Source organism: Hyalella azteca, unplaced genomic scaffold (assembly GCF_000764305.2).
Source record: "Hyalella azteca isolate HAZT.00-mixed unplaced genomic scaffold, Hazt_2.0.2 contig11285, whole genome shotgun sequence".
In the NCBI taxonomy this organism is placed as follows: Eukaryota; Metazoa; Arthropoda; class Malacostraca; order Amphipoda; family Hyalellidae; genus Hyalella; species Hyalella azteca.
In genome coordinates, this window is record NW_025941286.1 from 1 (window position 1) to 18,431 (window position 18,431).

An 18,431-nucleotide genomic window follows, 5' to 3' on the forward strand; every position below is an offset into this window, starting at 1 on the left:
CAATCAATCGTCAGCTATGGAAAGATCGGGTTCCAAAGGCCGGATCCATTGTGAATCAAGTCACGAAAAGTTCAAGAATCGGCAACAGGTCATGGGCCTATTTCTTCAACGCCGACACTTCTATTCTATTCTATCAACTGCAGACAAAACCGTGTCCTTGAGAAGTGACCATGACTCAGCCACATTCATGTCATTAATACAGTTCGAAATATTCACTGCATTCACTGCTTCACGGAGTTTATCATAGTCGCCTTTCGCATAGTTATCATAGTCGCCATCCGGTATGATGGTTGATAATTAGGCTGGGTGAGTTTTGGGCGCCACTCTGACTGGATATTCGCAACCCTGCAGGATATGAGTTATTAACAGTTGGCAGGCCACGCGACTAGACTGATTAACGGCTGACAGCAATGCATTGAGGGCTGGCTCTCGTGTTGCCATAAGCACAGCAGTTCCCTCGCGTAATATTGGTCGTTGTTTGACTCGCAGGCGTAAGCATTTGGCCGCTGGACGCCGCCTGGCCGGCCCTGCCCCCGCCTTGCCAGGAGGGGCACGACGCTGGGGTCGAGAGCCCGCCCAGCCCCCGAGCTGACGTGCGTCTACCAGCCCTGCCCCCGCCATGCCAGGAGGGGAACACACGTGCCGTGAGTCTCAGTAGATACAGACACACGTGCCGTGAGTCTCAGTAGATAAAGACACACGTGCCGGGAGTCTCAGTAGATACAGACGCACGTGCCGTGAGTCTCGGTAGATACCGACACACGTGCCGTGATTACTAAATTAGCAATTATTAAAATATTAGCTTTTCAGCCCATTGTTGATCAAAGTTACTTGTATTCAAAACATCATTTCCGTTTATTCCCGGCAGCGGCGGCTGGGTGAAGCTTCACGTGACGGACGTCCTCCGTGACCCCGACGGGTGAGTGGGGCTGGCTTGGCTGGGTGAGTGACTTGGGTGATTTACTCTGCACTTGGGGAGTGACCTGGTGTGGGGTCTCTGGATGATCTACGTGGGTCAACCCCTGGTCGTCTTGTGAGCATTGGGGATGACATTAACTTTGCGTGGTGAGTGACCTTGAAGATTGGGTAGGTCATCCGGTGCTTCCAAAATGGCGGCGCCATCGCACAGCTTTTAGATATTCTCGTATAGTATTATAGTATAGTATAGTATCTTCGGCATTGAAGAATAGGCCGATTCTTGTACTTTTCTTGACTAGACTGGCCTTTTGATCAAGTCTTTTCAACGGACTGTAGATTTAAAATCGCTTCTAGATTTCAGTTGTTCCGTATAATACGAGGCTTTTCATGACTAAACATATGCTCCTGCACGGCCTTGTATAGTCTGTTCTTGAACGCGTTCATACTCGGAGCGTCAACAATATCTTCAGGGAGGCTGTTCCACATGTCGGTGACTCGAAGCGAGAAGAAATGTTGTCGCGTGGATGAGTTGCACCGCAGTTTACATCTACATGCTAAATTAACTCCTGCGTTAAGCTTTCTCCTATTCTCTACCTTTGTATCACCAATAAATTTCATCAGCTGAGCTGGGGAGCTTTTCTCTCGATGATGGAGATGGCGGGGCGCTGGTGATGAGGGAGGTGATGGCGGGGGCGCTATTTTATGTATCAAAATAGCCAGCAGGACATAGGAACTAATGCATCATACTGAGTTCAATGTTTCAGCAAATATATACTGTATATCTGAATATTGATATATTAATCATACGATTATTCTCTATGAAAACGTAAATAAGAACCTAAAAAACCCTAACTGGTCTCAGTGTAAACGCAGAGAGCGTCAGAATGTGGCGCACTGTTAACAGTCTTTCAAATCACGAATATTGCCTAGCAAACTGATAAGTACAGAATACAGGGAAAGTGGCTATCAAGCTGGGTAATGCAGTAGTAATTCAGCCTCAGTGAGTAGGAAGAAAGCGTAGGAATATGATACATTGCCGGCAAATAGATGGATAATTAAGAAATAATCCTGTTGGGTAATTTGGCTAGGTGTTTAGCTGTAATTCAGCTGGGTAGTTCAGCAGTCTATCAGCTGCTTAGAGTACCTTCTAATAGGAAGTCAGGCTGCAAAAATTATAGCATTTATTTATCAAGGTCACTTATTTGCTATAGATAATTTCTCAGGTCTCGTTCAAGTTCCAGAGGAGTGATGATGCCTGCACGACTCCGTTAGTTTCCTTCGTTGTCGACGAAAGTTTTTCAGCAAAAATAGCTTGCCACTACCACGAACTTTCTTGTCATTGATTTGAGCGACGTGGAGTACATCAGCTCAGACGCAATATCAGCTTTCATTTTTTCAGCGGGAAGCGCATAGGTAAAAAAATCACTCATTTATTGGCCGATATTTATGAAGCTTCATACTCACGTGTAAAACACTAACACAAGCACATTATCTTTGAGCATGATTTTTTTGAGAAAATGACAACAAACGGTGATTGTAAAGAAAACGGAAATTAGGCGACTCCTAAAATTTTTAAACTCGTTTAGCCATATAGCTAAAATTTGGAACAATAGCATCATATTCGTAACTCAAATGACAATTTTTTTTGTTTCACATTTTTTGGAGTTTTTTTATTAGCCGCAAGCGTTATCCTATTTTATGAAAATAATTAATAAATCAGAAAAATGGCTTATAGAGTCGATAGATATTTGCACTAGAAACCGAACGATATATTTCTCGACAATTTAGCTCTTAAGGATTTATAAACTATAACAACTGGAAATGTCAATAACATATTTTTATAGTTTGTTGGAGCTTCCAGTAGATTTGTAACAGTAATCGGTCAATTACGCTATTTAGAATTGATTGAACCAAAAAGCCTGAAATTATTAACATCAGGAAGTTAAAATAATATGCATTTAACAATTACTTTTTAACGACAACACTTCTAAAGAGGCCAGTGTCTCTGATGTTGCACATGTACAATTAATTTATTGTTTATTTTAAAATATTTTTTCATTTTTCAATTCAATATTTTTAAAAGTAATAATTTTGTCAATTGATTCATGCATTGTGTCCGACTTTATATAAGTGTGCAAAATTTCAGATCGATTGGACAGTTAGAAGTGTGATAAATATTGATTATAAGATTCGTAGCAGACAAACAAGAAGTGAAGTCAAAGAGAAGCGTTGTAATAAAATATCTTGGTACTGTATTCCCGTTTGTCCCATCGCCGGCTTCCATCATTCGATACGTGACTTATATTTTTCCAGTTTGGAGTGAACCTTTGCGCCGTGCAAACGAATTATTTTTGAATTATTTTTCTCCTGAGTGTGAAAAATGAACGTTTTTACAACTCTGAACTGCCTCTTGTGAAAACCGATGCACGCACATACATACGCTGCATAGCACATACATTGACCGCAAAGGAAGCGTGTTGTCCACAGTTACCAAATAAGCTCAGTCCAATTTTTAAATTTTTGACACAGTCGCTTTTCATAATTGGTTAATGATTTAAACGTCTGAAATTTTCTTAGGAAGGAAGAATTTACATTAAATTTAATAACGCCAATCTCAGCTCGCAGTGTTGGTGTGTTTTCTGTTGATTGTCCGGAAGATTCTTTGGAGGGCAGAATACCGTTTGTAGATTAGCTGAAGCCAATATGTAGGCAGTGATATAGACTCACTTGACATTGGTAGTCCTTGACTTCAACCCATAACTTGGTATTGTTGTTGTGACGCTTAATTATTGTGAAATGGCCTTCAGGTTGGAGACATTTCTTACTTATGTCACGCTTCAGAGTCTTGTGTTATGTTTTGGGCTACAACATTTGTTATTGAGATGGATATGTCGTAGTGGGGGGGGGGGAACTTTCGAAGTTTACTTGTTTCGTTGAAGTTAGTTGGCCTGCGTGAAAATGTTTTAAAGATATGTGTCTGGGAGAAAAGCGTTAAATTTTACGTACGTGAACAGGTAGCGCTGTATTTCCGTACCTGGAGGGAATCGCTCATGTTTGTTTCTTTGAGCGGGACGCTTGATGTTCATGTTTCCAGGCTGTACGCTTTCAATGTATCATCCCCTCAGTAAGTATTTGGTGGATCGGCTCCTCGTGTGTCTAGTGAATATTGCTGTTTATTTTGTACATCATGTTGCCATTGTGCTTCTTCGCTCCACAGACCCCGTAAGATGGCTGACGTAGCCAAGACTGATGACTTGAGGCCTTCTGCATCAGAAGGCAGCGTATGCAAAATGGTCTTTTCGATTAACCGCGCCATTTATTGTTTCACGGCACTGAGCTCAAAAGTGCTGCAGTTCGTTGTCAACAAAGAATGTTCTGACAAAAAAAGCAACGAGACTTACAAACAATACATGGAACGTAGGCAAGGACGTCCTTTCGGTGATGAAGAATGGAACAACTTATGTCCGAACCTAATAAACTTTCTAGAAACGGCTTGGAATCCAGAAAATTTAGACGCCACAGATCTTTTCATTCTGCTTGACCATATTTTCGGAAATGATGTCACGAGGAATCACTCTGAACTTTCCAACAAGTTGCAAGTCGTCAAGAACTTGCGACATGAAATCATGTACTATTGGTCGCCTTCTACGATCCACCAGAAGTTGGATGAGCTGTCAACAGCGTTGGTAGAGCTGGTACGAGAAGCCGGCTGGTTTTATCGTCTCCTACTGACCGAGCTTGTAACGACGGAAAAAGAGCTCAAAGATGAAATTGAGAAAATCGTTGGTCCCTTAGGTATAGAGAGCCTGTCATGGAATGCTACATATTCCATTGAGAGCCACGTCAAGCCCTTCACTACACTTGATGCACAACTCGAATTCCTGAATAAGGAAGGAGATAGTGTGGGAAAAGCCTTCTCATTGATGAATCAAGATGTTAGAAGTGTTTTCGTTGATTCCACAACCATGATGCTTTTCTGTGAAATCATGAATGACTTTCCTGAGACGATCTCTTCATGGGAAACACCCGGGGATGTGGCGCTTGACATTCTGGAGATGTTCAGGAAACGCATCATATCATCTCGTGAGGATTACTCCGGAGCTAAAAAATTCGTTGATGATCTTTTCGAATTTATCGGTGCTGCCGCCTTAAAATCACTCTGCGATAGTGTCCTCACTTTCTCAGAAAACAAAGGCGTTCTGCATCTCAAAGAAGATTGGCATCTTGAAGACCTCCTTGCTGGGTTGCTAAAACTGAACATACCGAAATCTAAGGAAGACAATTTCAGTGGAACGTTCCATAACAAGACATTGCAAGAGATGTTTGCAGCCGATTACGTCTTCCATCGCATCCTAGCCTGTGATGACCCCCTCAACGTTATCATAGGAACCACGCCACATGTATCAACTCGGTAAGCAGACAGGAATTATTCACATCATTGGAAGCAGTACATTAGCTTTTATAATTTCAAGCTTATGAGAGCACATGAATAAATACAAGCGGGAATGATGACATGTACAGTTAATTGCTGTCTCTTGTGGCACTGCTAGACGTCGTTGCTCGTATTTTGTTGCAGGGTTGACGACCGCACTCCGCGTTCCTCCAATATGCTGGAGGTGACTGAGCCGTCCAAGGAACTCCTGCAGTCGCCGACTAACTTGCAACCGTAAGTATAATCCTTCATATGGAACAAATGAACACTTGATAATTGTTGTTGCCTTCGTAATCGTTGAATCTGATAGATTTATGTTGAATAATTCGATGCCGTGACCTTTCTTTATGAGTTTCCTGGTAATTTTCCCGGACTAATTACGACTGCGAATTTACTTTAGTGCATTATCTTATAAAAACGTAAATTTGGTGACAAAATTTTATTTATTTATGTCAAGGAATTGCATTATCAAGAATAATGTTCTCCCAAAACATCATACAAATTGAGAATTTTTATACCAAAGTGTTTTTGATTCCAGGTCAATTAAAAAAATTGATTGCGATGAATTTCAGATAACTCAAAAAATTGCCGGGTCTCATATGCAATATCTTTCTTCAGTTTAAGGGCGGTGCTGCAGTACGTGGAGCAGATGCTGATGAGACGCAGCTCCTTCCACCTCCATTGTAGATGGGATGAGCTGGAGGAGGCGCTGCAACAAGCTGGCGCCATTTAGGCTGATTCAGCCAAGCTTTGAGTTTTCGCAATAGCCTGTTCTTTTATTATGTGCCCACTATGAGGTGCAGGGGTCAGAAAGGTGTCTGTGATTATGTGCCCACTGTGAGGTGTAAGGGTCAGGGAGGGATGTGTGATTATATGCCCACTGTGAGGTGTAGTTGTCAGGGAGGGATATGTGATTATGTGCCCACTGTAAAGTGTAGGGGTCAGGGAGGGATATGTGATTATGTGCCCACTTAGTGAGGTGTATTGTTCAGGAAGGGATCTGTGATTATGTGCCCAAAGGAGAGGCAGTAAACGCGAGACTGCGAGCTATCTGCATGTGAGAGATCATCGAGAACGAATATGTTCTTGTTTAGCCCATAAATGTAGGAAGGCCGACTTATTTATCTCTTTCATTAATGTTTACTATATTTTCATGCGATTTATAAAGCCATCAATTATCAATTTCCATGAAAAATATTTTTTAATTAAACTATTAGCGTATTGGCTGTTCGAAAGAAGCACCTTATCTTGGTAAAGAGAAAATAGACTTGGATCAGGAAATAAGGTAAAAGGTTATATATGCACCAGCTGATGTCTCGCCCCTTCCTCCAATATTTAAATATTCACATGAATGCGGTCAGTAATTAGCATAACGAATAGCCGGGCTGCTAAGAAGCAATGTTCTCTACAAGTATGTTCTGTAAATGTATGGTGAGGAAGCAGGTAACAATGTATAGCTACTTGCTAGCTTTTCTCTTAGACCAAATTTTGAATGAATTATCTAATGTTTATCGTTTTGAAGAGTGTTTAACGACGCCCTAAAGCCTAAAGAAGAGCGATTGGAAATAAGTCATAACAATGGAAAGGCACGAGACATGACTAAAGAGTTCTACAAGCAGAACATAACACAACAGGACGGTAATGTAGCATTTTCACTTCAGTGACGGGATATGGTTACTTGGAAAAGTAGTTAATTTCAGAGGGGCCCCCATTTGCTTGAACAAAAGCATTTGTTCTTTAACAACAAGTTCAACTGGGAACTTGTCTTCGTGGAACCAAGTAACTAAGAAACGTATCACAGCTGACTTATCTCAAGCAGCTACTGTTTGAGTAATTGTTAAAACAACCTCCGCTTATGACTTTTGAATAGCGTTGAATAATGGACCAAGAGGAAAATTGAAGCGATGTTATTGTTATTAGTGTTGAGGTTACGGTGCGACGGTGAAATAGTACTATTACGACATTTTGTCAACATTGAAATTATAAATTTTGAGGAGTTTATAAACGCACCATATTTTATGACCTCCTCATAACCATCACAATTGCCTTATTACCTTCCATAAAATCCTCATTCTCATTCAATGAACATTGAACATGGTATTTCAAGCAGCTCTATTTTGAACATGATACCAATTCTCTATAGAGGACCTTGTGTCTGTGCCTACCTCTAACGGTTCGCCAGAAGAAGACGGACAGTTGAAGCTTAAAATAACTCCACACTACTGCACGATAAATCGTTCTTTTTCCGAATACTTAGCGAAAGAAATAAAATTGCTGCTTAAATGTTACATTGAATTTCACTTTAAATCCATAAATATGTATGCTCTTTGTAATAGCATTAAAGAAAGGAACAACATATCATGATATGCAAATGCCCTAAGGTGGAACTTGAAAACTATGTGTCAGGGGCTGCATGAAGGTAAAATTTGAGTTCGATAAAAATAATAAGTATGGTCCGTATAATCAAAATTAGGAACTATTCCATTAAATTAATTATTTGCAGCAGGAGAGTGAAGGTAGCCTTGCCCTCACTTGGGGAATCAACACTCCCCCTGTTCCGAGTTGACCTTATAATGGTTAAATTTTCCTTTCCTATTTTGAATCCTATCTCTGGAGGTAATTTCAGTACTCTCTATATCAATCATTGTTTGACTTGTGCAGGCCATTGTTCTGATATGTCATTTATTATTCCCAGTTAAAATTTAGGGCAGGGAATAGAGCAGGCCGTCGCCGGCTGCAGAGCCGGCGTAGAGACGCGACAGAGCAGCGATAGAGCAGAAATGTCCGCTTTAGAGACGATATCGCCAGCCGCGTATCAGCGCTAATTAGCTTCTGAGTACCTGCCCAGGTGTGCTCTGCCCTGCCGTCACGCAGCCCTTACTGAGCACCGCCTGCTCAATCCTGCCCAACGCCTGCTCTGGGGCGGCTCTGGCAGTGTACGCGGCAGTTACGCGTCACCGTTTGTCAACAACGATTTAAAAAAATTTTTTCCTTCTCTCTCTGAGCTCACCTAGACTTCTCTCTTGCAATGACAGGTTGTATTGACATTGGTTACTGACATTCTCATCGTATTGACATTAGCAACGTAATTTAGAATCTAACAAATTCAATTATCGAGGAAATATATACATCAAAAGCAGCGCAGTTTTAGGGATAGATGGCCGGTTATTGTTTCACGGCTCCATCCTGCTAAAGCGCGACCAGCCCGGCTAAACCCGGCGCCGGTCTCGGCTCAAAATTTTAACTGGGTTTCGTCAGTAAACTCTGACTAACAAGCTGCTTAACACGCATGCTGCATTCTTTAATGATGTGTAATCTCTTATGCCTTTTTTTACCAAGTCAATGAGAATCGTAGAATTTTTCCGGATTGGTAGCACACGATTGCTGCTACTCCTGACAATGCTGGATGATAATAAGATGTTTATTATCATCCCGCTTTTACTTTTTATATAAAACAGTTCAACACCAACCCTATTTTATCATACATCCAATGATTTTCCCATGAAAGCCGCGAATTTCATTGATAACTAATCGTTTGAAATTCTAAAGTCAAGAGTTCTTGACCGTTAGTAATTTGATTAATTTAAACCCAGCTCTTGTTATTCTACTCTGGCACGCATTTCAAATTTTTGAGAAGCTATCGTATAAGCACGGCACCGCCAATTGAAAGCTATCGTATAAGCTCTCTTGAACTTCTTTTGAAAAATCATGTTGTAGCATAACCGCATAATTAGGATTATACAATACCATACCATAGACATTGGTAAAGAGAGTTCCAACATCGAACAAACTCTCCGCAAGATGTGGCTTTGACGCTTATTGAGATATTTCTAGAATATCACTGCTCCGTAAGGGACCCAACATTACAATTAGCAGGAATAACCATTGACATTTTCCCATCCGTTTGACGGATGTGTAAGTCACTTCTTTTAATGATGATATTTACTTCTGCTAAAGCGCCTCCTTAAGCAATTATGGGGCATTCCTCATCAGTTGCAATGACCATTACCATTTACAGTTTCAGAGCCTTCATCAGTTACGAAGCACCTCAACACATTTGCAGTGCTTTGCAAAACAGTTCTGAGGTAGCTATGATGGCTAATTTTTCATTAAACTTCTAAATCTAAATATTTCAATGTTGTTTATTTGTTGCTTTGCAGTTCATATATACGGGCACGCTTCATGTATCCTGTATCTTTTCCAAGAAGGTCTTCATACTCGTCTGCGCAATCGATACTAGGTTCAAGATAAAGTTGTTCATCAATAGCTTAAGTGAAAACGATGGTAGCAGCCTATGATCGTCAGTGCTAAAACTGAATCCACATACAAGGCTTAGCCCCTATTGAATATTAGAACTAGGCTAGAATAGTGCTCATATGCGTAGAATATTTGTGGGTCTTTTTAAAACGTATTTATACGTAAAACGATTGAAACAGGTTTCTTCAAAACGTATTTTGAACGCGACTTGATTGTCCAACACAATTCCTTAGAGTAGCAAACGTGCAATGAGGTATGTTTAAATGCGTCTATAATGTAACAATGATAGATAGAATGCTAATTTTTCATACAATGCGAGAAGTGGGTTTAAATCAAAATTTCAATTGACGCGAATTCAGAGCTCTTCGCTCTCCTCCCCATAAACTTATTTTATTGTTATGTAAAGTAAATATTTCGTGCGGTGTTTTTAGTAACGGTGAATAGTAACTCCGAGATCGTTATAATCTAACTTGTATTTCTTCAAACTTAGCCAAATGTCCAACACCGGGCCGCCTGCCTCCTCCACGCCTAGATCCACTGCGGAAGTCTACAGGGCGAACGAGAATATTTGGTCGCACCTCAACCTATGCGCGATGGACTTAAGCGATAAAGTAATGAGGTTCTTTCTGGAGAAAGAATGTCACAACAAGAATCACCACGAGACTTACAAGGCTTATTTGAAACGGCGGGAAGGAGAACATTTCAATGATACCGAATGGGGAAATGCGTGCCGAGGCATGGGGAAGATTTTGAAAAGAAAGCGAAATCCTGCCGACCTAGACGTTAGTTCAATTTTTGCGTTATTTAATTATATTCATAAAAACGGTCCAAATAATGACCTACTCAACGAGTTTCGAATCGTAAAGGATTTACGAAACCAATGGGCTCACAACTCGAAGGTTCGCGGGCACTCGCGGATTTTCATTGGTATTGAAACCGCTTTAATGGAACTAATAGGAAAGGCTGGCAGGTTTTACAGACTCTCCTCAACGGAGATCGCTGCTCAAAAAGACGACCTGAAGGCTGAAATTAAGAGACTGTTTGAAGGTCCAGATGAGGATGTTTTCTGGAAAGTCCGAAATGGTTTCAGAAAAACTTGGCCAATCCGAAATGGTGGGTAGCGAGCTCTCCTGCATGATGAGTCTATTCGAAAATAAATTGTTTACACTGTTTAATCTGGCCGCTAATGACCAGTAATGTGTGCTGCAATGAAGTGCAATTTGAGACTAGAAGATCTTTTAGCAGTGCTAGAAAATTAATCATTAAGATAAACGATAAAATTCAATTCTTTGGACAAAAAATAGATTAGTATCTCAGGCAAAATTAGAGCCCTCAACGATAGGAGACTAAATAGATTAGTCTCCTCAGGCAAAAAAGAGAGCCCCCTATATTCTAGATGTAGTAGTGCCCCATTCCAAGTTAGATATTTGAATCCAATTATACCAATTAGAAGAAATTAATGGATTGCACAGATGTTCAGAAGTATCTTGCAGCCTTTAATTCCATATAAATACCTCATAACTTATGGAAGTCTCCCCTTGTGCATTATTCGCTCATATTATAAAATCTATATAAGTCCTGAATATTATAGAAATATCAAGATATTCGTTACAAAATCTGTTACATGACGACGAGGCAACTGTTGCATCAATCATTTGCTGCTCCTCATTTTGCTCAATTTGATATGCAAGTTTTATTAAAGACCAGAGCGTCTTTCTTATTAATGATTTTCTTAATAATTTTCTCGATGCTGTGAACTAGGCTTTTTGCGGGATTTGAAAGTTCGAATATAAGGTTTCCAAATGACATTTTATTTGACTTTACGACGTTTCGAATAATCCATATTCATTATCAAGTAAATGAAGTGTTTTACAACGCTTGAAATTGAAATTTTGGAATGACAATAGTACGTACAAAGGGTATAGTGGATACAATACAAAATTGAAACTTAAAATTACTCCGAAAACAACTTCAATGTCCTGACGAATCCGGTAGTTTGCAGATTGATAGCTGGAGACTCTTCCTTGATGATGAGAGCCTCAGCTATCGCCAGTCTTGCAGCGTCGGGGTATCCAATAATATTTTTGTGTTGTATCCACTATACCCTTTGTACGTACTATTGTCATTCCAAAATTTCAATTTCAAGCGTTGTAAAACACTTCATTTACTTGATAATGAATAAGGATTATTCGAAACGTCGTAAAGTCAAATAAAATGTCATTTGGAAACCTTAATTATATTCGAACTTTCAAATCCCGCAAAAAGACTAGTTAGCAGCATCGAGAAAATTAATAATAAAAACATTAATAAGAAATACGCTCTGGTCTTTAATAAAACTTGCATAAAAGAAAAACTTCTGCCTAACTATACAAATATATATATATATATATACATACCGCAGGAGAGGATGTCGAAAACGCCGTTGAACTGTTGCGTTATACGCAGCCAAACATTCTCTTGGTGATGATCAAGGCCGACGACTTGAGGAGTAAGCTCAAACGGTGGCGGAGGCTGGTGCAGCTCCACCCAAAGGATATCAAACTTTACTTGCACAATCAACCAACAAAGACATACCAACCCAATGACGACCTCATCCGGCCCATGCTAAACACGCAGTAAGTCTCATCAATTGCAATACATGCTCTCTTTGACGTTGGCTTAACACTCGGGGTAAAAACTGCTCTAAACCAACCATTGCTGCGCAGAAAATTATTCTATTAAAGAGAGCAGATTTACCTCGACTTCCTCCCCCCCCCCCCTTNTGATAGTGTTTTGTTCGCAAATTTATTGAACTTTTTATATAGGTTTTTTATTTCGTCGTGAGATTGTACTGCGATTGTCAAGTTGATGGGAATACATTGTCAACGTGCTAGCATCCTGGGACAGGAGCGGCAGCCACACTGGAACAAATCGGTGCGTACGCACCAAACTGACTATCCCGGCTTGTCCCAAAATGAGTTGCCGAAGGTCTAAAACGCCCCTCAGCCAGCCGGAGCGCGTAATTAAAAGCTACCTTTAGCGCTTAAAAAGAGAATGCCTCGGTGAACTTACCGCCGACGCTTCTATGCATGCAGTATTGTGAAGGAGAACACCAAATATAATATAGCGGCGGCAATAGCGCATAGGATGAGAGAAAGACTGCCGGAAGTACATCATTTTATTAGAATACCACAATATGAGTATCGCGTCCACTATTGCTATGTCTCAAACGCTAAAATTGTAAGCGTTTGAGATAAATTTAAATTCAAATAAATTACTCAGCAATACAAATGTAATAATTCGTATGCAATATATAGCCTAGGATTTTAACGCGCCCATAGTGATATTACGGTGTAACAACTCCGAAGAAAATACATTGCATCGATTGCTGTATAAAATGAAATATTTATTGAAATTCCTAAATGGCTCTTCACAATGCAGCTCTCTGTACATGTCCCTTCATGTTGAGATTTGACGGGATTTAGGTATCCATGGTTTATCGTGACAGTTACATTATATCAGCATATTATTGCAATTAGCTGCATTATTAGATATAGACATATTATTTGCAACCCTATAAATTCACTTACCTCCGATTCTCCGCTGTAAGAACTATAGCCGACCATAGCAGGATTCGAACCCGGGCTCGCTGCAGACCGCGCGAAGCCTTAGTCCACTTGACCACGTAGAACGCATGCATGGCAAATTAAAATAAGCTATTTAACCTAACTTTCTACATTATGACTGAAAAGGCACTCATGTGCCTACATTTTCTAGATATCATTTATATCTGTTATTCTTTTGCGAAGAATAATTAAACTTGTGGAAAGTTTAGAATCTCCATCATCTACCATCACAACTTGCAGGTCGCGTGCTATCGCAAGGTTGCATTACTGGTAGCATGAAAAATTGATCGACGTTGTACGAGGTGTTGGTGTTTAAGCATTCCTCGCACCGCCAATAATTAATACTTTTTATTTGGGATAGGTAGAAATAGAATTGTTATGTAACTTATTTTGCTAAAATCATGTCTATGACATAAGCTCCAGGTTAATCTTTTGTCAAACTTTTTATATACATTATTAGAAATAATGAATAAGTTTGAATTAACTGTCGATGATCTTTTACCTGCATGGCTCACCAGTAACACAGACTGTAATCGAACTGCGGTATGTTTCATGACCAATATGACTTCAAAACCGCCTCTGAATTCGAGGCAACAAAACACCAACGATGAAAACTATAAAGCATGTGAATGTCGTACGTGTGTTTAATCACTATTGCATGATATATATTCAACTAGTTATAATATCACTATTATTAAGTTGATTTAAGCTATTATAAATTTTTGATAACTATTAAATTCGAACTTGCATGTAAATTTTCGGCTTTCCTTATAAGTCCTGTCATGATGTCATCAGCCTAGCAGCAGTGGCTGTCTGTGGCTGAGCGAAAATGAGAGAAAACGGCGAACGAACAGTTGAGAAAACAGCGTACGAAGTTTCGGAATGATTCGTTTAGCTACGCTACATTGAGCGTATTAGCCAGTTGAAATGTCTGCAACTAAGGCACCGATTTGTTTCTGGGCAGTGCAACTTTCAAAGGCTAACTGTCATTAGTTATCCTGCCACTGGCCTCGTGTGCAGGGTTAAAAGTCTTGTACTTTACTCTTACTTACCGATAAGCTAAGCCAATGACACCGTAAATAGTGACAGTACAAATGAATAAAGGCTGCGCTATTCTAAAAACTTCAGCATCGCATAGTAACCGCGCGGGCCAATTATTACTATTCCAACTTGTTCATAATGAAGCTTTTATCTTTTGATTTACGCAATATAGCACGCATAGTATAAAAAACGCCCTTTCAGATATCGGAGAGGGCAGATCTTTACGGTTACTCATAATTTTAATCGTAGGGAGAGATTGCCTCGTTTCGACAAGATTGCCTCGTTTCCAAGATATTTCACTCTAAAGAACATTGGATGCCCTTTCTATTGAGGATATCCAACTTTCATCAACGTACACTGTCTGAAATGATTGTTTTAGCTCAATTTGTCTCACTGATGAATCAATAATGGTGAAAACTTAATCGGTCTTGTTTTCCCTTAGTGTTGCCAGCAATGAAACTTAATTAAGCTAGCAGTTAGCTCAGAACCAAGATAACAAAATACTAAGTCTATTCCTTGCCATGTTTGTGACGGATATTTTATCAATGTGTGCATTATATTATTTTACCAATTTTATTTAAGCAATCTTTTGAATTACCTGTGTCCGCAATCAAATAGAACTGTGTGCGTAATCACTGTACTCACGCTCGATATCATATATTACAGATTATATACCTGTACCACAAGCATCCACGTTCCAGCTAAGCTCAAAAATAACTCACGAGTCTCTATTATTTTCTACTGACTTCATTGTAACCATCTTACTCTGTAATTCTCTACTGACTTCCTTATAACCATCATGTTCTGCAACGTTCTACTGACTTCCTTATAACCATCATGTTCTGCAACGTTCTACTGACTTCCTTATAACCATCATGTTCTGCAACGTTCTACTGACTTCCTTATAACCATCTTTCTTTGTAATGTCATGCCTGATCAACAGGATGAGACGGCTCTACGTCTGCAGGTGTATTTATTGATCTAAAATAATTAGTTACAAATATTTTCAAGTAATTATTGAAAATATTAATTATTATAATTAATAATTAATATTTTATAATTAATGAATTATTGTCCACTTCATCTTCAATTATTGATACTTCAAATAAATAATATTAAATAATTGAAGTATCTCAATAACCAAACCAAATCTCATTGTTTTGATATTACTCTGCTTACATATGGACAGGGTGAAGGTGATAGACTTCGACGGTTGTGTGGGCACCTCTGAGGGGGTTACAGCCCTTGGTGCGGTGACGCGAGGAGCCCGCCTCAACCTTTACTTGGCGACGCCCCTTGACCTCACAAATCTGAGTGGGACGGCAAAGGAACTCGGTGAGTCTCTAATTAACGTCTTACTGTGACCTCTAACGTATTACTGTTACCTCGAATTCATGATATTGGCCCTGTGAGTGCCACGTGCACCTAAGAACCACTAGCACACATCAATACATGTTGACATGCATTATGTATGCAGCTCGAATTTGATTTTTTTAGGATGTCACTGCAATTCCCACGGACTAGTTTAAACATGAGTTGCAGTAGCACTTAAAATTTGCGAATGAGTTGTATAATGCATTTACTTGATGTTAGATGACATTTTATGACGTTTCTCTAAAGCCTGAACATGAGTATTTTGAGTGTTCTGTTCATTCGCAAAATCCTTTCGATCTCTTTTGCCACCCTCATAATTATTTTGTTATTTTCCACGTGTATTTGCAATATTAGTTTTTTGGGAGCATTCATATTATTTAAAGGCGTACAACTAAAGTTTCATCTATCTCCCAGCAGATGAGCGCACGCGTCGAGTGTTGCCAAAAAGCACGCCTGTACAATTTGCCTGCTGTGTATTAAACATTAAAGCGTAACTTGTGATCAATTGTATCATTAATGCCTTAATTTACTTACAGTGGTGTATACACGACCGCTTCTGCCAGACACCCGCACGTATGCGCTGCCCGCTATACCGAGGCCATGGCTGTGCGTATATATAGATGGGCCAGTTGAGGAGTCGTGGAATTCCGTGGCCTACACAATCACTCATTTTGCCCCTGCTGGTGAAGTTAAGAGGTTTGTATTTAAGGGAACTTGAATAAAAGTCTTCCCATAGAGAAATTATTTGACTTTGAAGCGACATCTGTCCTGTAAACTTGATGACATGGCGCCCCAGCTGCATGATAGCACTTCGGTGTCCAGAGGCTCGTTGGCGTCTGGGAAGTGGAAGAATCCCCTGTTCTCTAGTGAAGCTCTCTTGTGCTTCGTTTTCCTCCACGAAGAATAAAATTAAATTTAGCAAGTTAGGAAACCTAGGCTGATTTATGTTTCACTATTGGTAGTGCAAAATGTGCAGTGTTTGTAAGTACTTGAAGGTTCTTGGTTGCTATGAAGACATTGAGGTTTGTGCACCCAGGTTTGAAGAACTTTGGCTGTGTAACAGCATGATTCGTCCCGACGAAGTGAACCAGCTGCTGGACTCGCTGCAGGCGGCGAAAGTCAGGACGCACTCAGAGGGCAACACTCGCGCATCTCCCACTTCCAGCGCAAAGTGAGTGAAGGGAGATGCACCAATGCCGATTTATTTATTGCCAAGGGGCTAATCAGCTCTTGGCAGTCAGAGGGCCTTGAAATATTTCGGCAGGACAGAACCATGTCTTTGCTTCTAAGTTACAGGAGGTTCCTTAACAAATTGTTAAGGAACCATTTGTTACCTTTTTAATTTCTTGTGGTAATTCAATCGTCACTCTCACCATCTCTGCGTTGAGGCAAACTTCAAATTTTTTATATATTACACCCAAAATAAACGGTTTTTCATCACTAACAAAAGACCGAAATTGCCTCGAGATACCGACTCATAAATTTTTAGAAATATAAAGGATATTTGCTATGATCTGAACCATCATAATTTGGAAATTTTCTGGATCCGGCAAGTAGAAAATTTTCAGAGAAACTTAACATATAATATAAAAAGTCTAAACCTCGTTAACCGGCAGGTATTTGTATTTCATCGTCGCAAAGAGGAGGTTTTATTTTAATATGTACATTGCCTTCTGTTTTCACCTCAGTAACAAAGCAAGATGATCACAGCATGCCAGCCAGCAGAGTTCTTATGCATCAGCAGTAATCGTGTTCAAATAATGTTTCAACATTCACACGCAATCAGCAGGAACAATTATCAATTTTCATCATGTACACTGTGCAAATAAAGAATGAATCTTTACCATGAGAAAGCTGCCCTTCATACCTTTAACCAATTTTTTTCGTGCATGCATCACCTTTCCCATGCCTTGTTTCAACAGCCGCGAAATTTGGCTGCACGTCACCGAAACCAGCAGGGCAAACAGTTAATTGGTCCGCGAAAGCCAATGATCCCATGCAATCACGTACATTTATCAGTCGTGACATCTGACAACCCAAAATTGATATTATCGTGATGATGGCTTCAACGATGATTGGAATACGCGAGCCTACCCCTGCAACTTCACCACTACAGAAATAAATGTACGCGCGGGATTACCGCATCAAAATCCTCTCTCAGATTTTGTCTAATGAAACAGTTCACTTTAGACTCACATTATATGATGCGAGCAATAAACTTGTCGCGACGACGAGACCTCTTCATGAGGAGTCATGTCCATACATAAGTTGGGTTCATCAATAGTTGAAACGCTAGGAATTGTTGCCTGATTGAATTCCTGCCAAATGTCGAGGCTTGTGGTGACTATTTGGAGCAAGGAATGCTTTCTGAAATGGGATACTATTGAATCTAGGGTGCAGTTCATCCCAACTGGATGTTATACCTTGATTAATAGGCATAATTCATGAGAGTTGTAGAACTCGATCAAAATTATAATTGTATACTTTACATTTTCAAATCCCATAATATTTGCAGTGAATTATATTTTGTATATTGATCTTGACCACTTACTAAATTCAATTGTGCTGGGTAGGAAGATTGCCACTGTTGTTTTCGTTTGAAATTATATGAGTTTTGCCAATTAAAGTTCGTTAGCAATGAAGGCCGAGTTCATTTAATGTTTGACCGGAATGTAAAGCGATCCAAAAATTGCTTTGCATATATTAGTCGTTACTTGATGAAGAACAATGCATAGAATGAACAAATTTATACACTGATGTTGAAATTTTCTTCTACTAAAAAATAACATCAGGATAATAATAAG

General features: G+C 39.8%; 2 protein-coding genes across 2 annotated transcripts; both read left to right on the plus strand.

Annotated features, from left to right (window-relative positions):
* Nucleotides 1-489: 489 nt before the first annotated feature.
* On the plus strand, nt 490-7,638 carry LOC108672590 (the record flags this gene model as incomplete). The annotated part of the gene is made up of 5 exons (XM_018160287.1): nt 490-644; nt 828-919; nt 4,136-5,329; nt 5,495-5,584; nt 5,969-7,638. Coding segments are annotated over 5 exons (1,646 nt in total), but the record flags the coding sequence as incomplete, so codon positions are not given.
* A 2,913-nt stretch (nt 7,639-10,551) lies between these two features.
* On the plus strand, nt 10,552-18,030 carry LOC108672591. Its single transcript, XM_018160288.2, has 6 exons — nt 10,552-10,680; nt 12,053-12,222; nt 15,443-15,588; nt 16,164-16,323; nt 16,664-16,798; nt 17,550-18,030. The coding sequence occupies exons 1-6, from the start codon at nt 10,552-10,554 to the stop codon at nt 17,596-17,598; spliced, it is 789 nt and encodes a 262-aa protein (XP_018015777.1). The 3' UTR covers nt 17,599-18,030.
* The last annotated feature ends 401 nt before the right edge of the window (nt 18,031-18,431 follow it).

Coding starts and splice junctions, on each gene's coding strand:
- LOC108672591 (XM_018160288.2), top strand. CDS start 10,552: ATGGAACTAATAGGAAAGGCTGGCAGGTTTTACAGACTCTCCTCAACG. Junction 12,223..15,442: donor CGGCCCATGCTAAACACGCA/GTAAGTCTCATC, acceptor ACATATGGACAG/GGTGAAGGTGATAGACTTCG. Junction 16,324..16,663: donor CCTGCTGGTGAAGTTAAGAG/GTTTGTATTTAA, acceptor TTGTGCACCCAG/GTTTGAAGAACTTTGGCTGT.